The sequence below is a fragment of the Calypte anna genome, chromosome 8 (genome assembly GCF_003957555.1).
Source record: "Calypte anna isolate BGI_N300 chromosome 8, bCalAnn1_v1.p, whole genome shotgun sequence".
Lineage (NCBI taxonomy): Eukaryota > Metazoa > Chordata > Aves > Apodiformes > Trochilidae > Calypte > Calypte anna.
Window position 1 is genome coordinate 2,949,631 of NC_044254.1, and position 24,752 is coordinate 2,974,382.

The window sequence follows — 24,752 nt, forward strand, 5'->3', positions numbered from 1 at the left end:
CTTCTCCAAACTCTCCAATGACTGTTCTAATTTTCCTTAATTAACAGCAGAACACAGCAACTAAAACAGATCTAGATTTTGCATCATGTAACAATCAGCAGCAAAGAGCTGCTGCCCTCCAGAATGTAAACCAAGCAGCACTGGCATGAAATTCTACCAAGCAGCACAGGAGGAAAGACCAAAGCCCTGATGCAAATACCTTGAACTTGTACTGTTATCTCCAACGTGTCACTCCCCACTGCATTGCTAGCAACACACGTGTAGGTTCCAGCATCAGGAAGCTGGACGTTGGTGATGCTGAGAGCTCCATCCAGGCTGTGGATAAACTGCCCACCATCTATAGGCACTGCACTCCTGCCCTTGAACCAAGTGGTGGATGGGGGAGGGATGCCCTGGGCACTGCAGGGGAGGTCAACTCTGTGGCCAGCCTGGACTTTCAACACTCGAGGCCCACGCTGCACCTTTGGGGGGACTGAGCAAGACAAGTTTAGTGCAGTGGAATGGGAAGAAAACCAGTGAACAACATCACTCTTAAAGGAAATCATTTTCCACTTTTGTCATTTTAGAAAATGTCCTCCTGCATTCACTGAAAGCAAATTCCCTCAGGTGACTAAGGAAGGAGATCTGAATGTGCTTTGCATCCCATGGGATGGATGACACCCCACTGCTTAACTTAAAAAAGCTGCTTCTCCAATTCTCCTGCATGACTTCCACATGAGCAGAGTACTCAGAGCTATGGGTACTGGCTCTTCCTAACACAAACCCATTCAAAAGCTCTTATGATAAAGTTAATTACATTTTCCTTTTGACATTTTCATTTCCTTCCTCTAATCCCTGTCCTTTGTATACTTCCAAACACAAGTTTGGACACGGAGACAAAAAACAACTGGAAGAGATTTTGCTGCTCCCAAAGAACAATATAAATCCAGGATAACTGTTTTGCCACAGTGTTTTTCTTTTGAAGGATCAGTGACAACAAAAAGACTTCTAAAGAATGTCTGAATAACAAGCACCATTCTACACTCAACCACAGAAAAATAAAGATGTGCACTGATAACACAAAGCTCTACACAGAGCCCCAGAGAGCAGCCTCTTAGACCCATTGTAATTGAATTTAAGTAACCTGAAGGCTTCTGAGCTGCTGGGGGCAACTGGGTACATTTGTGGCATCTGATCCACTTCAAAAATGTGTGCTGGCAATGGACATTTGTAGCATCACTTCCAAACTCTACAAGAACCACAGCAGAACTACCTCTACTCTCACAATTACTATTGATCAACCCTGTTTGGGCTGTGCCAGACCATGGCCCCTGCACCCCCTTCTCCTATGTACCTCCTGCCAGTGCCAAAGTGGGGCTCTGAGCAACCTGATCCAGGTGAAACCCCTGCTCACTGCAGGGGTCAGGGCTAGATGATCTTTAAAAGGCACCTTCTAGCCCAAACTAGTCTGTGGTTCCATCAACTTGACACCTGTGAGCCAAGCTGACTTTGCTGTTCTCAGCTACTGTTTGCAAAGTTACTCCTGAGGAACCTCCTGCACTGAGAATATTCCATTTTATATTCAGTGAATATTAGAACACAAGTTTCTAGTTCTTAAAACCCTGTCAGCTTTAGAAGAGTCAAATGTACTGTGCTATAATTCCTCCATGAGTCAAAGGAACATTAAAGGAAGGTGTGTATATATATATATATGCACATCAATATTTCCTTTCCAACATAATCAATACCCACTTGCATATAAAGATAATATGACCTAAAGGAATACAGGTCTATAGCATTTAATGTACACAAAGAAATATTTTTTTTAAAGTTCTGCATGATGCCAAATTCCATGTGGAAACTTGCAGATGATTTCCCTTGAAGTTAAAGCTTACCATGTACACTTAGCTTCACTGACTGAGTCACATTCCCAGCAATATTTGTGGCTACACAGAGATACATTCCACTGTCTGAAACTTGTGTCTCACTGATCTTCATTGACCCTGAGGGTAGGAAAGTGTGTCTGGAAAAATAAGAAGCAGATAAACTTTATGAATAGGTATTTAAAGGTGAATTACCTCTACTTAGACATTGCTAATTATTGCTAAAAGCTACAAATAAAACCATTCTACAGGGCACACTGAGCTGAGCTGTACTGAGCCACTACACTTAGAACACACAGCAAATATCTAAAATATAAGATTGAAATTTTAGAACTTGGTTTTAGCTACATTCAGGAAACATTAAAAAATGTGTTGTTTCTAGAAAAATGGGAAAAAAAACCCCAAAAGGTAAAGAAATGGAGCTCTTCAGCATCCTGTCACAAATTGTTCCTAGGGTCAGAAAATTAAACAAGTTTTGCTACTGTTTCATCCTAACAATAGAGACATTATGGTGGTTAAAGATGGAAGGGGAGTTTCTGGAAAGTTCACCAGTTCTGATTTTTATAGAAGTTGTCACTATTCATCACTAAAGAGCTGCATACATATTATTGATCTGCAATAATATATGCAGCTCTGGTTACAGGCTGGTAACATTACAAGGTACATCAGCCAGCTAAGTCAAACTCTTCTTAGGTAGAAACCAAAAACAATAGAAACGGGACAAAAATGAGAAGGAAAACAAAAATGACAGCTAAGAAGTGACAAAAAGGAATTCAAGTCTAGCAGTCCAGGTCATGTACAGGCTTTAGACACAGCTGGTGAGAGTTGGTGCTAATATCTGTCTGCCTTTCCCTGGCATGCTCTAGTTAGGACAATGCTACCATATGGAAATATATGGTGAATTCTAGGACTGCAATGTGGCCCCTCTGGGCCACCCAAATCTGTCTGGTTTGAAGATTGCTCCTCTGCTGCCCACGAATTTCCCAGCATTCTTTTTTTACTATTATTATTTTTTTTAAATAACCCCAAAAGACAGATTGCTGGGACAACTTATCTTCTATTTTCTGTCCACTAATTACATTTGCTTTCTGATAAAAGTTCCTTCATTTCTGATTTCACTCTTCTTCTGTTTACTGGTCACATTTCTAATACAATTCCTGGGTGGTCTCAAACAATTTTGTTTGGACTAAATCTTTAACTTTTGCTGGCATCTGTATGTTCCATTTTATGGAAAGGGCTGAGCTGGAATTCTGCCACTCTGGACAACTTGGATATCTCCACAACAACCATGAGCAAGAAGCCTAATTTATCAATGTCTCCAGAGGTAAAATGAGGACAAGTAAGCAACCAAGAACGTGGATTCATTCGTGTACACAAGTGTTTAAAGGACATGGCAGAAAAATCTATAAAGATTACTAACAACAAACCAACTCTGTGCACAATTCTCCTTCACCAAATAAACCAGCCCAGAAGCTTTTAGCTGCAGACTGGAATGGGTGGCTCTGGGTGCAGATTTGTCCCAGGGTTTCTCCTTCAGGCATAGACAATTCCTTAATTCAGGACACCAGCTGATTCCTGCCACTTGGATCACTAGGAGACTCTAGACAAAAGGCTATGGTGTGTATTTGGCCAGGGTTACCATTTCCTGGGTTATGGAAACAGATGGAGCCTTCATCTCTTTTCAGGTACCTTGAAAACTAAAAAGCAAACGTGTTGCTCATGACAGTACCTGGCACTTCAGCTGGGGACATACAGAGAACAATCACCTCTTCAGTTCCTCTCTCATTTTGTCCCATACTTAAGTAATAAGGAAGAACTCCAACCCTTGGGCCCATGCTCCATGCAAGACAGTCCCCAGCTGCATTCTCTAAGATTGTCAGCTCTCAACATTTTTATGCATATTTAGCTTTTTCCACATTCCATTATCTGGAGGGTTTTTTGATCCAAAACAGAGAAAGCAACGAGCTCTTCTAAGCACTCCCAAACATTTCTCATCAGCAGCATTCTACTGGCAGGCCAGACCACATCTGAGTAACAGATAATGCTCCCCTGAGCATGAATATGAGGTGCTTAAGAAGAAGAGGTTTTAAACATTTACAATCAGACAAATATGTGGGTCTCTGGGGACCACCAGAGTACAAACATAACAGGATCTCTTTTGCCTTGCCCTCCTGAAATTGCACATAAACACACCCTGGAGTGGAAGCTGTACAGTGATGCATGGGCTGGGTGATGCATCCATCCTTCTGAAAGTCTGGTAAAATGCAGGACAACCTCCTACTTTCTGATTGACTCTGTGCCGTGTTAAACTCCTCCAAATTCTCAAAAGCTCAGGTGCAGTTTTACTTTTCTTTTGTTTTCATCATTGTTACCTTGGGGAGAATGGAGATATGAGCTGCATTTCTTTGGCCCAGGTAATGATGGGGGGTGGCAAGCTCTTCACTTCACAGGGAAGTGTGACATCTTCCCCTGCAAGTACTGAGATCTCTATGGGGTTATCAGAGGCATTTCCTTCCTGGTCTCCAGGCCTGGATACTCTAGGTTTCACTACAACATGGAACATGGCAAAAAGCTGCAATGAATACATTTATTTGTACAAATGTAACATCATGCAATTTTACTTCAGATTAAACATTTTTTTAATCAAGTATATAACATTTCAATTCTATTTTTAGTTATGTGTCTGCTGATGCACAGTGCCTGTGGCTCAGACACTGGCTGATGCCCACATGAAATACCACAAACATCAGCAAAACTGCACTTGCTATATCCAGAAGGATTGATAACAACAGATATAAGTAGTTCATGCACATCTGAGCTCTCTATTGCACAGGTACTTCACAATAAACACCTGAACTACACTACAGCATCAATACCCACAAGGCATAAAAAGCTAGGAGTCACCTAAATCCATGTTTTTTACAAGATGATGTACAAGGAGATGATAGAAGGTGTGGGAGTGATGGGATTAAGGGATCTTTATCCTTCTACTAGCAGGAACTGATGTTCTTCTACAGATACTTCCTATCCACTTCCATGAAAGATGAAACAATGATTACCCCAAGATCCCAAGCCCAAGAAGTCAAGGAAAAAGAGTTATCAAGAGGTTTTAAGAGAATGACAGTGGCTGAAGGGTAGGCCTTTGAGTATCACCCATTTGTCAAACTACCTAGTATATAGATTTAGTGATGTGAGACCAAGTCAAAAGCACTGATTAGAAATGAGCTTTAATCCTGTTTGATAATGAGTATCCTAGTGCACAATCCAGCTCAGTGGGTTTTGTAGCTTTAAGTAGAACTTGATGGGGGAAGAGGGACAAGGACACTCTGGTTTTAGCTCATACACACCATAGACTGTCAGCTGGACTTTCCTTGTAGCATAACCAGCAGCATTTGTTGCAGTGCACACGTATTCCCCAGTCTCTTCACCCCCTGGTGAAACTACATGCAGGCTTCCATCAGACCCTGCAGAAAATTTCACATTGCTGGGAAGAATTTCTTCTCCTTTCTGGGGGAAAAAACAAAAAACAAAACTGTCCACAGTGCCTGGATCGTCTAAAGTAAAATAAATAACAATACTGGAATTCAAGAAAGATAAAGCTGACAGAGATAGAATAAAATTTAAGGAAAATCTAATGAAAACATAAAAACTATTAAAGAGTTTTTAAATGTTAGTTTGTGTAGAAAAGATGAGAAATTACCTTAGACCACATAATAGATGGCTTAGGAACACCACTTGCTTTGCATGGTAATGTTACTGGGATTCCTTCAATGGTGCTGAATATCTGCTGCCCATGCTGAATGATAGGCAGAACTGAAAATAAATGCAAATGTTAAGCACATGCAGAAGACAGATTTCCAACAGATTTCAAAGAACCTCAGCTCCTCTACTTAACTGAGCAGGTTTTGAATTTACAACAGAGACAAGATGACCAAATTTAAGGCTATAATACCTAAAAAAGTAAATATTTCTAAAAACACACAAACATATTCCTTCCTGTTCTCAAGTTCTGAAGTATTCTAAAAACTAGTGTTGACATAACACTTATTAGACACTGAGTACTTGCCTGAATTAAAAAATGAGAGTTATTCTTAATGGAAGAGGATGCTTCTGCATCCTCACTGAGGCTTAAAATAAATCTCCCCTGATTAATTTAACATGTGAGGAAATGTCAGACTGGAAACCTTAATTATAATATCACAAGGAGTTAATACAAATATCTCCAGATGAAATACAAATGGGTTACTGCTTTGTTTTGTTGTCAGTTTAATTTTTGGTACGTTTTAATTAACAATAAAAAAGGGGGTAGGGAAGACATTTTGCCAAACTCATAATCCATTTTATTTCAGATTCTTCCATGACTTGATTTCTTTTATCAGTTCACCTCCTCAAGACTGTGCTTTTCCTGGCTTTTCAGTAAACTTCCATTTGTTTTGTTAACAAAGCATGACTGCACAGCCCAACCTCTGCAGGTGTTTAAAATGAGGATCTTTTATGATGACAAAATGGTGTTCTTTTTGTTCAAAACTGTGTTCTTTTTGTTTTACTTTAAAAACAGTCTCAATCACTCAGTTTTTTCCTGTGCAAGTTGATGCAATTTTCCACCTTGTTGCTTTACAAAGTAACACCATAAAAAAAACAAACAACAAAAAAGGAAATTTGAGAGAGTAGTGTAACTGTGACAAAGCAGCTGTAGTGAGAGGTGCTCTAAGGGAGAAATGCAGAACAGGAGGGCAGTGTTCCTTACCATACACATTAACAGTAGTGGTTTTGTTGCTTGTCCCAGCAACATTACTTGCCATGCAGGTATAATTGCCCCCATCCTGCAGCCGAACTCTTTCCAGGTGCAGACTTCCATCACCACGAATATTAATGTAGGGATTGGGAACCAGCTGCCAAAAGAGTGAGGTAAGGTTTTAATGAAGGAAATATTTCCTGATAGGATTTCCTTTGGGACACAGAACTGCCTTACTTGACTGGGTCACATTCTTAGAAGTTATATATCCCTGGGGAATTTTACTAGAGGTTTTCCTACTTTCCATCTTTCATAAAAAGCTATTTTTACCAAGGAATTTTGGTAGCACCTCCTGTCTGGAGCTGCCACTTATAAATGTGCACTGAAGCAAACTTAGATGAAGTATTTTACTGCATTTTTTATTGGTAGCCAATCTTGATTCCAGTAGCCCAATATGATCACACCTCTTCATAATATCCATCTTCTTTTACAAACATCCTAACTTACCATCTCCATTGAGTAGTATCCACTGTGAAAGAGAAGACAAGTTGTAACTCTCACAGAAGAGCAGTAAAGTTTTAAAGGTTATACTCCCTACAGTAAGACCAAAAAAACTATTTAAATCTTTGCCTCACAGAAAGGCTGTTAGAATGCAAAACTGTTCCAGTCATGCTGTGCTCAGAACAAGCTGCATTCTTTTCTAAATATAACTTACTCCAACACTCTGAGCACTGGTTTTGCTGTGAGCTTACAATTACAGGAAATCAGTACTCCTAAACAGAGAAGTTAGCAACTCAACAAGGAGCATCCTGCCAGTATTTCTCAGGGAGGTTACAGCCTGTGCTACCTGCACTTCTGCAGGTTAAGTCCAATGATTTCCCAGTAATTCAAAAAGAAAGCAGAAAACAGCAAGTGGAGGGTCAAGTAATGCCAGGGTTCTGCTTAGTGACAATAAATTTTTTAAATTGCTGTAATTTTTTAAATTATAGCTATGGAAAAAGGGCTTTATGGAGAAATTAGCAAGATAAAAAGCAGAGCTTCACAGGCAGTCATTTGTTTACTACTGAAGAAATGAAACTTTACCCAGACAACTAACCTAGGCATGGTGTCTCTACCACTCTCCTGTCTGCAGGAGTTGTAAATTAGAAATGTTCACTTGAAAGGGGAAAGAAAAGACTCTTCTGTGCTCTGAGCAGTGCACTGCTAGGAAAGAAGCACAGGATACAGGGATGCTGATACCATCACTTCAGAAACAGTAAAAGTAATGGCATCAAAAAGCCCCAGAACAGAAATTTTCTGGTAATTTATTTTTAAGAAACAAGGACTAATAAATGCTTTTCAGTTCCCACTGTTTAACATCCAGCACTTTTTTCATTCTGGTAGGTATATTCTACTAGCATTCCTATAGTCAGAGCCCAAGGCTGAAATTAAAGAAACATCTAGAATACAAAAAAACTGCTTTGAAAGTAAGGAAAACAGAAAAGGACAACTGACAAATTCTTTGATTTTAAGTTCTTTTCTAGACCTTCACACCTCACTACCATCTCCTACACTTCATCTGTGCTGCAGAATTAAACATTTCCTAGCATGGGCAATAACCACCAGGATGCTACCCTTCCACTTCCAGATTTTGACCACTAATAATCTATAATTTCTCAAGGGGAGTGACCATACTCAGAGTAACAGTTCCTGCAGAAACTCAAAAAACCACTGCCTTACAGACACAGCCAACTGGCTGCTCCTAAGGAGGAAACAGCTCCTGCTGAGTAGTGATTCTCCATCTTAATTTATCCTTGTTTCCAGTGAGCCAGTCCAATCTCAAGAAGTATCTTAATTTTTAAGCATAAAATCTGTCAGTACTTTTGTATGTCAGCTTTCAGAAATTAAACAGAGTTGTTATCATGGCTTGAAACACCAGTTGTAGATTTGGTTTTTCTGCCAATAAATGGTACAAGAAATGAAACACTCTTACCACCACACTGTTTTTAATCCACCTCTGGTCTGGAAGGGGGTTCCCAGCAAGAAGAACACAGGGCAAAGTGAGCTGCTGACCCTCAATGACATTGGCTGTGGCTGGACTTACTCCAATCTGAGGTGGAACTTCAACAAAAGAAAGAATTAGAAAAAATTATTATATATTACGTCTACATTTTCATTATTAGTCCTGTCACTTATGCTACTTGCAGCATAAAATTCTTTAGGCATAAGATTTTGAGGGGCTAGAATAGGGTTAAACTGCCCAGCTGGAAATTCTGCATGCTCTGTAAAAAGCCCAGAGAAAAGCACTTCTTGTGCACATGTTTTCTAAATTAATTATAAACAATGAGGATTAAATAACATTTTTAAATAGGTAAAACATGTCTATCCAACACTACCAGAATTACAGAGTATCACCACATGGTTTAAGTTAACAACTGATTACTCTGATGGCAGACAGACTCCCTTCTGATCCCCTCATAAATGTGTACATTCCATAGCATTATTTTTTCTTTTGTTGCCAACTGTCCAACTGACAATTCTTTAATAGCTCAGCTGTTGTCAAAGCTGGACATGTAATGTCTTCTTCAACCACACTAAGATTCTTTCCACTCATATCAACACATTAACCTAAGCAAGCTGATTGCTGCTTTTTTATTTATTTGTAGGATGAGTTAAATGCCATAAGCTCCATCATTAGCATTCATCACTATGGTGATTTTTCACTCTTTCATAAATTTACTTAGGAATAAGAAACAGAAGACAGGAAAAATCACTATTTTAGGGTCCATGTTAAAAAGGGTAGATGGAACTAATTCAAATTAGTGTAGCCAGTGAAAAGACAATATTCTGACATGCTAAAGGCACTCAAATAAATTACAATATTCCATTCCAAAATTCCATTACAATATTCCAAATTCTATTTCAGCTTGAGTAGATGACTCCCTGTGTGTAAATCCAACCATAGAGATACATCACCATGTATGTACATAACCCAGGGACATCCTATTTGTTGCACAAACACCACCAACTATCACCTCCTCCAGGATATTCCAGGTGCTGAAATTGTTTCCTTTCTGTGCTTCCCAGTCTTTCCTCCCACTGTGGGCATTGCCATTACCCACTCTTACCCAGTCCAGTTACTGTGATGGTGGCTGGACGTGACTGGATCCTTCCAAACTGGTTCTCAGCTTCACAGATGTAAGCTCCTTCATCACTAACCCAGAGATCTAGAGATGAAAGAAACCAAAACAAACAAACAAAAAACCCACAAAAAACCCACCCAGATGTCAGACTGCAGGATCTGAAATGATACAGTTTCAAATCTTAATTTTTGTCCAGATCATTCCATCTGTCACCAAATACAGAAGCAACAACTATATACAAGCACTTGAATAAAAGAAAGCAGTATATATATATATATATATACACACACAGGATGCTTCTCATCACTTTATATATTTTATATATCAAAAAAATGCTTTAATTCAGTATATACTGCATATTGTACATAAAATATATATATAGTGTGTATATATATATACTGCATATTGTACATAAAATATATGTCATACATTCACATAACCTGTCATACTGTGGCTTTATAATATGAAATACTGCTTGCTACATACAGCAATGTGTGTCTGTATGTGGACACAAACATTGTATTAATTTATAGTATTAATATACTAAATAACACACAATTTACTGCAATGCACAGTTGGGGAACTACTTCCTCCAACCTGAAGATGTCTAGAAAGGCAGAAAAGAAGAAATTAAGAAAACAGAACAATATCACTTAGCAAAAGGGTGACTGAAATGCTCCAGGTAACTGAAATCTTAAAGCCACTTGCAGACTTTCAAGTAATGACCCAAGTCAGGATGGGCATGAAACAATGAGTACAGAAACACTTCAATCTAAGAAAAAACAAAAAATTAACATCTGTGGCTCCTCTGTATCAATATAGGGAATAACCCACATTTACTTATCCAAAGGTATAATAATCATGAAGATTGACAAACTCATGGAAAAATGAACTGCATGACAACAGCAATTAAGTCAGTAGCAAAAACACAATCTCTGCTAAAAATCTGGTCTTCTACAAAGTTAATAATTTTATAAAGCAGTGTAATCATTTAAATGCATTGCATGGGCCATATTTACTCTGGAGTCTTTTATAAAGCTCAGTCTACTTACTATGAATAGAGAGAGCTCCTGTTCTGAGCTGACTGATGGAACTGACTGCAAATGGTCTGGAGAAAAGAGAAGCCCCATTTAGCCTCCTCCATTTAACCCTGGGTTCTGGGTAACCCTGAACATAGCACTGCAGGGTAAGGTTTGATCCAATATCAGCAGACTCATCACTGGGCTCCTGTGTGAAAATTGGGGGAGCTGGGCAGGGGGGGAAAGAGAGGGCAAGGGGAAGAAAAGAAAAGAGAAAAAAAGAAAAAAAGAGTACATGAGAAGTGAATTGAGATTGTAACATGACATCAGCATTCTGCTTGCACTCTTGAGAACCTGAATTCACATCATATTATGCTCAATTATTTCCAACTCCAGCAACATTTTCAAAAAGCCAAACTGCATCCTCTACTCTGAATTTCAGTCCCTGAAGAAAAGCTGATCCTGCAATTCACTGTGCACAAAGGCAACTGGAAGTGCAGCACAAACCTAGAGTTAAGACCTTAATACTTTCAAATCCTTTAGTCTAAATGTCAAACACACCTGGATCTAGAAAGCACTCAGTCACAGATACCTACACACAGAAAGCTTTATCCTAATGCTTTGGGCACTGAAGATGACATCAAGATGGATCAAGGGTTGGACTTGATGATCTCTGAGGTCCCTTCCAGTCCAGCCAGTTCTATGATTCTATGAACATCTTACAAAAGCAGCCTTGCATGCTCTGTGCTAATATTGGGGAGCTCAGAAATGAGCTAAACAACTCAAAAAGAAGGTAGAGCCATCCCCATCAGACCAACATGCATCCTCAAATTGTTAGCATTAAGTTCCTCCTCTTCTTCAAACAGTTTTGCTCATTGCTTCATTAAGTGTTTGCACATGACAGGAAGATGCAATCACCAAGACCTGATGTAAAGAATTAGAGGAGGAGAGGAAGGGCCAAGTTACAGTGACCTTACACATTCTCTACTTGAGAATTATGTTAGGTTGAGTTTTGAAGAGTTTCCTCCTCCTCTGCCTCTCTCTCTTCCTCCTCATAACTTTTGTGCTTTGCAAAAGTGAGAATGAAGTCAGGAGCCCAAATACAACAAGGAAACAGCTTACTGAACATCACCAAAAAAGTCTTCTCAGCACACACAAACTTAAGACACATTTGTGAGAAAGGCTCAAATAAATGAGGCATCATTGACCTGTTAGAGGAAACACTGAAATGAGGATATTACTGTCCAGATTCTAAGCTACTTACAGCCAACATCTAGAGTTATTTTTCCAGAAGCTCTCCCTGCATCATTGGTAGCCACACAGGTGTAGTCACCAGCATCCAGATCCTGTGTTTCCTGGATCTTCAAAAGACCCCGATGAGGATCAATAATGAGAAATGCTGATTCCCTCAGCTCTAAGTCACCTGAGTCCACACAGAAATATAACAGGGTATTCACCAAAATTATTCTAACAAAACAGTATCCAAGTTTGAGAGCAGTTCACAACATGCCAGTATTCATTCAGCAGATGAGTGCTCTGACTTCCACTCAGCTGAGTGGAAAAATTCATTACTGTATTAGATACAATCTCTTTTTATAATTTTTTTTTTACCCAAGGAGAACACAAACCCAAGGAGCTTTGGAGAGAGATCAGCATCAGGCCACTGTTTCAGGCTGTATTTCTCCTTCCCAAATTAAGAGGCTGGATGTGACAGCTCTTTGTCTGCCAGCTCTGAACCAAGCTGGGAAAACCACAAAATTTAGCAAATGGCTTTGCTACCTCTCAGGCTCCACAGGAGCCACACCACTGCTGTGTAACACTTAGCCTTGGCCCACATGTACTCTCTGGGAGGAATATCAAAGTTTGCCAACCCCTGCTTTAAAACAGGAGCCAAGTATTAACTGCAGTAAGTTCTGAAGCAGCTTCCTCTGACAGAAGATTATTTGCAGACAGAGCAGAATTGGGTTTGTGCTTCCCTCCAGCCACTGTCAGAAATGCAGGATTGGACTGGATAAGCTACCTGTTGGCAATATCTACTTAAGATCACTGGTTTTCCAGAAAATCAGCAGGCAGGTGGTTTATGAAACCACACAGAGGCATCAGCTGCTGTTTTCTGAGAATAAATAGTCAGTTTTAAGACATAATATTCTCTGACTCCCACTTAAATCCCACTCCTGCAGTTGTGATGCTCAATATCCTTCTGCAGTACCTAAGAACTTGTAGCAGACACCTCTGAAGTTTGGAAGAAGGAACAAAGAGAAGTTCCCTACATAATACAAAATAATTCAAGCAAACACCCAATGAGAAAAACAGAAAAATATTTTCTGATTTTTGTAGCATATAACTAAATATTTTCTGTCAGAATAACCCTTATTTAAGTAGGCCAGAGCCTCAGCTTATTTATTTATTTATGCTCAAGTATGATCATTCACTGTATTTCAACAGGAGCAAGAATTTATACCCTAAAAGGTCAAGTGGTGTGTCTTCAGACTCAGAGAATTTCCCAAGTCAGTCATTAGTTGGATTCTCCATAAAGCTTTTGAGAAAATAAAGTCACTTCAGGGTGACTGTTTTAAATATTCCTGCTAAAATAAATAAGCCAAACACAAAGTAAGAAGTGCACCTTTAAACCATTTCACTTGGGGGTGTGGGGTTCCAGTTGGTTTACACTCCATAGTAGTTGTGTCTCCAAGAGCAACTAGAATTTCATTTTGAACTACAGTCAAGGTTGGGGCCTCTAAAAAGAAAAAAAAACAGAAAAAGTGAGTTCTTCATCCAAAGAATACAACATTTTACAGACAAATCATGACATACTCTAATTTAATCTCTTTTTATATGGAAGAATATTAGCATTAGAAGTCAGAATGCCTTAAAAATCATGTAAGGTGACAGACAAACACTGGGAAAAAGAAAAAGTAGAGTCTGGAATGTTCAGAGCACAAGGACCATGTATAGAACATCCAGGAATGTAAGGAAAGAACTGGAGATTTTAACCATGCAGAAAGTAAAAAGATTCAGTCTCTCTCTCCCTGCAGCCAGATGTTGGTCATCAAGAATCCTAGTAGTTTGCTATTAATATAACACTGTAGTGTTTAGAGTACACAGTTTGGACTGGGACTCTGGAGTGCTACACTACAGAAATGCATAGATACATTTCTTTTCCAAATGCCAACTTGGGTTTGAAAACCTACCCCACTGTACTACCCAATTTTAGTGTTTTTTTTCCTTAAAAACAGAATAATAAGAAAAAAAAGCCCAAATAGCACCTAGTAATACTTCTAACAATACTCCTCAGATTTGAAGTAGAAACAAAAGGGACATTTGTGAGCCACTGAGCATCTTCTCTGAGATTTTTGCAATTTCCACCAGTATGTTCTGTATAGTTCTACTCATTTTAATAGCTCCTCCCTGACCATATATCTGTTTGCTTTTTTTCATTTCACTACATCCACCTCTTCTTTTACTCACCAATATATGTAAGAGTGGATATTTGTTTCTCTGTCCCAGCTGAGTTACTTGCCAAGCAACCATAAATTCCTGCATCTTTTGGAGCTGCCCTCCTTATGATTAAGGTGCCTTCTGGGGTCAATCTGAATCTGGGAACACACAGGGGACCAACTAAAATTATCAGTTACAGAAAAGAGAATTATTGTCATACCCACACTCCAAGCAGCAACAGCATGACCAGATGCTATACAAATATTGCTCTTTTTTCTCACTATAAGCAATTAATATTATATCTACCTTATAAAACAATATAAAGGCCTTTTATGAGAAGCATTTAGTGCAAAATCTACTGAAGAAAACTCAAGGAAATCAGAGAGTTATAAACATAAAGGTTTAGGCACAATTTCCAAAATTCCCAGGCTGCTGTGGAAGAAAATAATCAGAATTTTTGGGCATTCTACAAAACTGAAAAAAGCCAAAAAATAAAGAGAAAAAGCTACACCTCCTACCTGCTTGAATCAATAATAAACATGTCATTGTGTGTCCATACTACTGTTGGCTTTGGATAACCTGTTGCAGAACACCTGATAGACACTTCAGAGCCTTCTAGAAAAGTCTGATTCTTAGGTGAAATAACTACCCTAGGTGGTTCTAGGAAAAGAAACAAAAAACAGAAATTAAAAGTTGCTATTTAGAAAACACAGATTATAATAATTGCTTCCTTTTCATTTTCAAACAGCTCTGTAGTTAAGAAAATAACATTAAGAAAGTTCAGAACCCCTTTGTGTCCTATAGCACAGTCCATCAATACCTCAGTATAAAGCACACAGATCTCTGAAAAGTTGGTAAGTCAGGATTTAGGCTGCAGAAATCAAATTAATTGTCTACATAGTTTGCTTTTTTCTGAGAAATTTGGAGTCCCCATGGGTGGACACCAATTCTGACAATAAGCTGCCAGAACCCAGCAAAGTTCACCAGTATAATCCATCAAGGTCACACAAAGTCAGGGTCAGCTGGTTTTACCTGGATTCTTAATAATTACATAATAATAATTAATGCAGAATTTCTAACACAGGGTTAAAACTCAAAGCAGCAACAGAGCCAATTTTGACAACTTTTGAGTCAAATTTGAGAAGCCTCCTGAAAATGAAAGCCAGTAAGCAGAAGCCTTCTGGCAGGTCAAAAGCACCCACACAATCCTGAAAGGCTCCAGAGATGACAACTCCTTGGCATTTATCAGGTCACATCCAGTGCCATTTCAGCCTGAGCAGAACATCACTGCCCACAACAGGCACAATGTTTAAGCAGAATTTTTCTCTGCTGTGCTCAGTATTACTGTGGGACAACTGGAGAATCAGGATAGGATGCTCTTTGTAATACAGAACAAGCAACTGGAAGGGAAGTCACCTCTCATTGAAGATTTCAGGCTGTGTTTGGACAGCTGCTGGCACAAAAAAACCAGGATTAATGTTTTCTTACTGTAGCAGCAGCATCTGACTTAAAGCTTTCAAAACAAGGGTTTATTATAACCCACTTCAGCAGGTAAAGCAGATGCTGGGTTGTTTTTAGAGCTACCAACATTTGTTCCCTACATTAATTCCCACTCTATAAAAGAAAATGGGGATGATAAGCAGCCTTTATTCTTTTATGCTCCAAAATACAGAGATCTATATGGAACTGTTGCAACAGTAATAAAGGGCTTCAACAGTCATTTGACTTTCTGAATTGCTTGCAACTACATGAAGCTTTAATCATCCCCATCTACTGACAAAACTTCAGTTTGCCTTCTTCAGGCAGTTCATGAGAACCCTGTGAAGCTTTTGCTTCTTACACAGAGCAAGCTTTTACTCTTTTGCTGCCAAATCTAAACTGCTCTTTTGAGCAGTTTACAGAAACAGAGTTGTACAAGAGAATCACACCCAGAACCTCCACAAATCTGATAGAAATCCTTTTGACAGGCAGATTAAAATGCCTGATAAATAACTGCACATACAACCAAAGCTGATTCTGTTCAGCTCCTGCATACAGCCATTTGAAATACTGGCAGCAATTAAGTTTTTTTAAAAGAAAAATTAAAAAGTCAGATGCTACAGCAATCTGAATTCAGCTTACCATTTCCTATATATTTATTCTGTTCTATGCATCTTTCATCAGAAATGAAAGAAAATGCAACTTGGATTCTCAGCTAAGCCTGTCCAGAGGTTTATCTCAGACATGTTTTAAAGCTGCAAGCAATACCAGTACCATCCAAAATATAATCCCCAACTATTTGATATAATGATTTGACATATATAAGGAATTTGAAATCCAGTATTCTGCTGTGGCAGCAGCAAATTTCTTTAGCTTTGATACAAAAAATTTCCAGAAGTCATTTGGTCATTGTCTGAAAGCTCCCAGCTGGTCTATACACATTATGGAGGAAAACTAAATCCCAGGAAGAGATGAATGAGGGAGGGGAGGTTCTGTCAAGTCTCCAAGTGGTCATAAAAGGACATAAATAACAACTTAAAGAAAATATAAAGCATGACAAAGTTTAACAAAGCAGTTTCTTTGTTACCTTGCACTGTAAGGAAGACTGATGCTGTGGTAGATCCCCCCTCATTAGAAGCAATGCAGTTGTACTTGCCAGCATCTGTGAGCTTTACAGATTTCACCTCTAAGGACAGGTTGCTCATCATCCTCATCCTCAGGGGCTCCTTCAGCCTCACATCTCTGCCATTCCTCTGCCAGGTGAGGTTGTAATGCACTGTACTTAAAGTCAGGCAGGTCAGAATGGCTCCTTGCCCAGGGACCACTGTGACATTATTAGGAACCTGAATGAGGGGTGGGGGTTCTGCAGAGAAAGAAGAGAATAAAGAAGAGTCAGAGTCAGCCCTAACCCACCTTCAATTAAGCCTCCTCTGGGGGCTCTAATGAGGTTCACATCCTTTCTGCTGGATCTCTGCACAGCAACTCACCCAATGTTCCTCATGTGCAACACTCAAAACAGCAGCAGTCACCCTAATCACCAAAACTGAGTATTTTAACATATGCAGTCAGAAATACTACACTTCCTTACCAAGAATGCAGTTTCTCCCCTGCACTTGATGTTTTGATTTGTTCAGGAGAAAAGACAAATTTGCTATTGCTTTCCATGGGCTTACCACCAAATGTATTAATTAAAGAGATGAAGGTCAGCACAGGACTAAAATCTCCACCTCTTGAACATCAGTCTGGCAGGGCATGACAACTTTTGGACTACACCAAGCCCTTACTACTACAGAGCAATCCCCCAGCCAAACTGGGATGGAAGTTGTATTCAGAGACCTTCAGTTAAGGTGCCTGCATAAGCCAACAAGTGATTTGACATTGTAAAGATTTAACACTACCAAGACAAGTTCAAACTCAAATGTTTGCTTCTTCTAAAACTAGAAGATGTTGACACACTTCCAATACCTTCCACACAGCAGGTAACAAAATGGATTATCTGTGATACACTGCCTGTCAGCTGAGCAAACTAAAGAGTACTTGAAAATTTTAGTTAAAGAAGAAATTTCAAGTAGTTTTCTTCCAAATATTTGTACACAAGGATTTCAAAACGTCTCCCTCACATAAGTCCTCTTCATGGCTCAAAACAGAACTAAAATGCTCACGTTTACATAGTGAGTCAGTCTCAGTTGATCTCTTGGAGCTCTGTAAATGGAACAATATGGGAATTTATCCTCTCATCTCTCTTGACTTTCAAATCCTACCAATATCACAGGAAAGAAGGTAGAATTCTCTTTCAGTTTTCTCTGTGTGGAGGAAGATGGCTTTCACTTCCAGACCAAGAATCTTTTAGACCACAGTTTCTGGGGAAGGATGCAACAGTTCCAAAACGTGGCTTGAAACAAACATCTGGAAAGAACCTACCCACCTGAAGGACTTTACATTTTAGCCAAAACGTAAAAAAGTACTTTGGAGTAAGGACTTGGATAAGTATTGTTGTTACTGTTCTGTTCTACACTACTGCTTGGTGTGACTAAAAGGATGACTGTCTCCCCAAATTTATCATGTGGTGTAAGAGGGCTGTTTCTCTACAAGCTTTTCTTGCTTGGAATTAATAATCTCACATTAATTTATTTGGATTTGTTTATAATGCAGTGAGAGGAGCTGGAAAAGAGAAGGTGAAGGGATAATTTAATCACTGTCTTCAACCATTGTTTGAGAGAATACAGAGTATTCTCAGGCCATAAAGAAAAAGCATGAGAGTCCATGGTCAGAATATGCAGCAGGGAAAACTGTGACTAGACATACAAAATATTTTCCTAGTGGGAGTAATTAAGCACTGTGGGTTGCCCATTGAACTTATGAAATCCTTATCCTTGGGGACACTCAAAGTTTGACTGGACAAGTTTCTGAGAGATGCAATCAAGCCTGGAAGACAATTCTGCTTTGAGCTGTGAGTTGGACTGAGTAACTTCCAAAGCCTAAATTGTTTTGTAATTCTGTGATTCACAATCCAGGTAAACTAAACCAAATCATCTATTACAGGAGGTAAAAAGCAGCTACATGAAACCCTGAGGCTGAATTCAGACTGCTGTTCTATTTATCAGATAGTACACACACAGCAAAGTAAACATGTAATTGCTACAGCTCAAAAGAAAAGAGAACGCTTGGAATCTGGTATTTCAATTTCTGCTTTAGGCTGTATCTTTTCTACAAATCCAAGTCACAGCAGGAATCAAAAAAAAAAATAAATCCAAGGTCAATATTTCAAACAATAAATGAATAAATATCACCACACTTGTGTGTGTGGCTGAGAAAAAAACCCCACATTCATTAAAAATATACTTAGAACTGGAAATGTATTTTATTGGCCTGCAAATGTCATTGTTCTCCAGGATTTCAGGCAAGACCATGCCTCAGTGAGAAGGTTGGACCAACACCCACCTGACACATCCAGAAATGTCTGGGCATAGCCAGTCCCCACGCTGCTGGTTGCCATGCATTCATAAAAGCCTTCATCAGACAAGGAGACCATGGCAATATCCCAGCTCATACTGGATGATTCTCTAGAGAGAGAAAAGGGAATACTCACTGAATTCCTGAAGGAATCAAGAGGTACAACTTGGTTTTCCTGACTGTAGACATAGGAGACTTTCACAATAAATAAGATGAAAAAGATTCTCTGATGAATCAAACTGCATCAAGCTTTAGGGATTTTGTTTAAAGGAACAATATATACATTTTCAGGCTTCTTGTAAGTAGGAAGAAATATAAGTTTTTGCAGAATCTCTTACTTGCACATCTGCCTTTAACATATGGCAACTGTACTTGGAGCCATACACTCAATTGCTCAGACCCTGCTGTTTTATTTTCTACTTAAGATACCTGTCCTTAATACCAACAAATGAGTGGTACCAAACCTGTAGCTCTTAGCAAGGGTACCCAGGGCTCCTCTTCCCAGACTGAACATCACAGAACACCACCTATCATACACAATGCTGAATTCAAGGAAGAGAATAAAAGAATAACTACCTTGATTGGTGGTTACATGAGCTTAAAAACAGTCTTACAGCTTCTCAAGATTCAAAACCACATTTTATACAACTAAAAGTGCAACAGACACACAGATGATGACTTAAATGAGTAAAACTGTGGTTCTTCTGCAGTGTCCCAGTGCTCCCTGTGGCCTGTTGCTATGGCACATAAACAAAGCTGAGACCAAAATATCCATGTTAGCTTTGGCCAGCAACTGCCAAGTTATGGAAAAACACTACATTAGTGAACCCTTTGTCTCTTTTTTGTTAGTCTGAATAGACTGATTTATCAACCCCTAAAGGATAGAGAAAGAACAAGAGAAAGAGACTTGGAAGACAAATGAAAGTTCAATGCTGCAGCATCATAAGAAAAACAATCCAACTATATCACAAATGAAAACAGAACACAGTGACCTTAAATGGCTTCCTACTTACTCTCTCTTACTTCATACTTACTCTAGATAAACTAATATATCAAACATCAAACCTAGCAAGTCCTAACAGTGCAGTGCTGGCAAATGGAAATGGCAGTAGCTGTCAGCACTGGAGAATAAGGTAGGTGTTTCTTCCAAGTAAAAAGTGAGGAACTCTTTTTCATGGAAAGTGAGTTAAAAGTGAAGTTATGCAATCCTATTCTTCTCCATTTCCGACTTTCGCTGCACACCAGATGTCAAACATGGAAACTTTGAGAACAGAAGCAGAAAAGGAAACATGTCCAGAGTGGAAAACCTTGGCAAATAGAGACCTGCAGTGGTCTATCAAAAGAGAAAAATTACACACAAGAATGGCAGCACTGAATGAACACACACCTCACAGCATCTGCTGCACACTTCAGCAGTAACTGCACACAAGTCTGTGCAACGTGTTACTGGGATAACTTCACACCTTGCAGCCTCAAGTCATTTATTTACCCAAATGTTTTTGCAATAACTACAAAATGCTAATGACACTCCTTATCTAGTCAGTTCAAATAACACAGACAGACTCTCCCAGCTGCAAAATCCAAAGATGAAATCACATCCTGGATAATTAGTTACTGCAGAAACCCTGTCAGGGAGCACAGGGATGCTCACACTGTATCTAACCTCACCTCCTGGTCCCCATAAACCACACTCCACATCCTGCTTTCCCTTGGCTGCAGCTCACACAGATGATCTAAAACCTAAGGGTCACTCATACCACAGCAGTTAACACTTGGCTTGGAGTCTGCACACTTTATCAAATCAAATACTTGACTAACAGACACAAAAATCAGTTGATTCAGAGTGATTATTATTATTATTATTCTAATCAACTAAATGGATTGCCTTTCTTGTCAGAATTTCACATTATTTTTGCTGATTCTGTCCTCTGCAGGGTTGGTGGGATCTGTCATTTACAATACAGAATGGCTTTAAAAACACAGTTTTAAAAAAAGTTTTTAAATCAGTTCCCACTGGAATGGGATACCACTGTTCTTGGTCTTCAAAATCCTTCAGAAATGCCTATTAATCAAAATCCAAATTTTCTTAATAGACCACCAGAGGATGCAGAAGTGTAAAAAACCCAGATCTGCTGCAATTTTAGAGAAACATCTTTTTTCCCACACAGGTTACTCACTCACAATTAGGAATTATTATTCTAGCTGGTAGTACATTTGGAATCAAGAGTAAACTTGAAGAACCCTTAACCTAGATTCACCCTAATGGCACTTTCAGAGTTTAATGTCATGCTAGAACTATGATATTCAACTTCTAAACCATTCTCTCCTTGAAAGAAGTGTTAAGAAAAACTGAGTAAAGGATGACATTCTGTCACCAAACCAAAGCTCATTCAACTTGCCCAAAGCAGAGCAATAATAAAGCTCACATCTGCTTTAAACTAATAAATTGGACAAACCCTGCATGGAACTTCTCTACTAATAAAATGCAGACAAGCTAAGCCAAGTTAGATCCTATTTAACTGTAATCAGTAATATTTGGCTTGCAATGCACTCTGTGAAGTTACCTCAGAAAATCTGTTCATTCATCTGGTCTGTAATACAAACATGAAAAACACAGCCAAATCACAGAGCTGCTGGATATGTGAAAAGCAAGGAGCAGAACTGTAAGATTTGATAATTAATGGATATTAGGAAAAAAATTGTTTACCAGGAGGGTGGTGGAACAATGGAAGAGGTTGCTCAAGGAGGTGGTTGAGGCCTCATCCCTGGAGATATTCAAGGTGAGGCTTGAGGAGGCTCTGAGCAACCTGATGTAGTTGAGGGTGTCCCTGCTGACTGCAGGGATGTTGGACTAGGTGACCTTCAGAGGTCCCTTCCAACCCAAATTGTGCTAGAATTCTATGATTTTATAACTAAAGAATGGAAAAAACTACACAGCTGCTGAAGTATGTGCCATGGTGTGAGTAAATGTAAATGGCATCTCAGAGACAACAGTGTACAGAATCTATTTAATTTGCTGTCCAAAGCTAGAGGCTGCTGACACTGGTTCCTAGGACACACTTTCCTTTTGTTTTCAACTACCAGAACCACAAAATGGACTTTATGAATACTTTTATTCACGTGTAAATTATTTATTTTTATGCTTATCTCATTCTACAGAGAATGAGCATGTCATCCATAGAGAAATCTGATGAGACTTCTGGTATATTCAGTATAAATTTTCCCACTTTGAGAGATTTTCTGAAGAGGAAAATTTCACAGTCTAGATTATTGGATATACTTCTAGGGCATCCACGAGAGGGCATTAAAAACAAAGCAAATTAATGTATGTTCCAAAATCACTGGAGGGGAAGGGAAAGAGGGAGGAGAAAAAAAATAGCAATGGATCTACTTTATATAACTTTTAAAAAAACAAATTAAAAGCACTCCCCTTCTAGACTGCTAGACCCAGTTTATCATAACTTAAGAGCCCAAGTTTGAAGGGAATTCTGGACAGAACTATATGATTTCCTCACCTATACAGAGTGTAATATTCACTCTGTACATTAATCTCTTCAAATATTAATATTAATATTAATATATATATACACACACACATGATAAATCTCCCCACAGAATACTGTCTCCCAAGTGAAGATCACTCAAAAAACCAAAATGGAAGTAAGAGGAAAGAAGCAGTACATAAAAGAAAATAATAAATAGAAACAAATGGGAGAGAAATAGGAAATAAAACAGTATTGGGAAAAAACAAAGGTCACTACTTACTTGAAGAACTGATCCACTCCAAGTTTCACTCCATTTTTAGTAAAACGTTGAGTAAAAGGTATAAGACTTTCAACGTGGCAAAGAATAGACCCTGGCTGTAAGTAATACCCTGGAGTCTTGGTAGGCATTGTAACTTTTGGAGCATCTGAAGAAAGCAAATATTCCCCAAAAGATTATTATTAACAGCTACTAACACATAGCCTGTCTTTATTAAAAGGAAATTCAATTTCTGATAAAGTTATGCTTAGTAGATAATAACATGAACTTGTCCATCATGACTTAGAGATAGAACTGTGGAAAAAAAGAGCACAGAAAGTGGTTGGGTAAGTTAGAAAAAAAGATACTAGATACCCATTTTAATTGATTCAAGTATGGCAAACAGATATTCAATTCAATTCATTCATATATTCAAAATTCCTTACCAGGAGTGATACTAGAAAATGAAACACTTGAAACTCTCTGAAAAAGGTAATCATCCTTGTCATAGCCTGTTATTCTAACAAAAAAAGCTTCATCTGGTGGAATGAAGTCAGAAATATTCCATAGTCCATAGGGCTTTCTCTCAGGATAATATTTCACAGGCAAGGTCTTAAGAAGTTCCCCTGTAATACTCAGAAGTTCCAGTCGGTCTACTCTGGCTGGAAGCAAGATCCCTGTGGTATTGAGCAGCACAAAGGTAGGAATTCCTAGAAAAACAGAAACGTGCTATTTTAAGTACTAAAAAAGAGGAAATAATAAAAGGGAAAGGTTAAGTTCCATATGTATGGCCCACTACCCCATGAATACACCCATTGAGTTTCAACCCTTACTTAGTAGGTAGCAAAACACTAAATTGTGCTCTGCTTATGAGCTGTGAGGAGGCAGGGCACTGGTGGGGGTTTAAATTAACAATTTCCACAGGTGGTTTTGAAATAGCAGCCCTGTTATTAACTCCTCTCCAAGCCCCAGACCCCAAAGCTTTTTCTGCAGCTCCAAAAGTAACAGAAACAGAGCTGCAATTTTGGGACATTTCATAGCTAAACCCATCTGTATTTACATAACATAAAGAAAACCCCAAGCTAATACAAAAAATACCACAAGATGATAAAACAGAAGTGTTGGCTTCTATCAAGGCCCAAAAGCCAATCAACAGGAGCCCCAGATTTGACCCAAAGTTGACCAGAGAGATCATGATAGAATTCTACTTGATTTTGGGGGGGGCCCAAAAATTGTTACCATTTATCAGGGAAGGAAACAAACCTTTCACTGGTCTGCTGGCTGTTTTTTTAAAGTCTAATGTTGGCTTCCTAGAAAACCCAGCTCTGAAGTCAATGGTGCTGAGACCCGTGATGCGCACTGAGTGCCTCCCACTGCTGGAGGTCTGAAAAAGCAAAAGAGGGAAAGCCCAGGGACAGAAAGAGCATTTCAGGAGTTGCAAAGTTTGCTGATCCATCCACTGAGTGCAGATGAAACAAGTAGAACACAGAGACCAACTTCAATCACCACTGTCTGCTCACCATGCTTCTCTTTCCCACCCCCCTACTTTGTCATTCTGGTTAAATCAGCAAAACCAACCAACCACCCCCTATCCACCCAGCCTGGAAAAGCCTTAATTTTATATTGTTTGGTTGCATGGTTACTTTTGCACAAGTTCTCCATCTTACAATTATTTTGATTTATCTTCTTAAAGTTACTTTTCATCATTCTGTGTTGAGAAAGGAAAACTCCTCCTTGCCATTGAGTGCACAGGAACCCAACTTTGTCCTCATTTGCTCCCTTCAAGTGTTAGGAAAAAACCAAAAAAAAACCAACATAAAAAATAACCCTGTGCTAAGTAGAGAGTTAGATTTTTATAAGCTTAATGACAACCTCATGGACAATTTCTAAGATCCAAACAAAG

General features: G+C 38.9%; 1 protein-coding gene across 1 annotated transcript in view; it reads right to left on the reverse strand.

Moving 5' to 3' along the window:
• Positions 1–24,752, reverse strand: part of HMCN1 (hemicentin 1) — a 137,392-nt gene that overhangs the window by 86,556 nt on the left and 26,084 nt on the right. Inside the window, exons 7-24 of the mRNA XM_030455549.1 lie at positions 24,113–24,233; positions 23,296–23,559; positions 22,874–23,018; positions 19,097–19,218; positions 16,743–17,018; positions 14,695–14,836; positions 14,207–14,334; positions 13,362–13,475; positions 12,003–12,161; positions 10,772–10,966; positions 9,705–9,803; positions 8,570–8,697; positions 6,610–6,754; positions 5,563–5,675; positions 5,210–5,369; positions 4,235–4,409; positions 1,875–2,002; positions 200–472 (exon numbers count right to left, since the gene is read on the reverse strand). Coding sequence (XP_030311409.1) covers positions 200–472; positions 1,875–2,002; positions 4,235–4,409; positions 5,210–5,369; positions 5,563–5,675; positions 6,610–6,754; positions 8,570–8,697; positions 9,705–9,803; positions 10,772–10,966; positions 12,003–12,161; positions 13,362–13,475; positions 14,207–14,334; positions 14,695–14,836; positions 16,743–17,018; positions 19,097–19,218; positions 22,874–23,018; positions 23,296–23,559; positions 24,113–24,233 — 2,887 coding nt within the window. The remainder of the gene's footprint in view (positions 1–199; positions 473–1,874; positions 2,003–4,234; positions 4,410–5,209; positions 5,370–5,562; positions 5,676–6,609; positions 6,755–8,569; positions 8,698–9,704; positions 9,804–10,771; positions 10,967–12,002; positions 12,162–13,361; positions 13,476–14,206; positions 14,335–14,694; positions 14,837–16,742; positions 17,019–19,096; positions 19,219–22,873; positions 23,019–23,295; positions 23,560–24,112; positions 24,234–24,752) is intronic.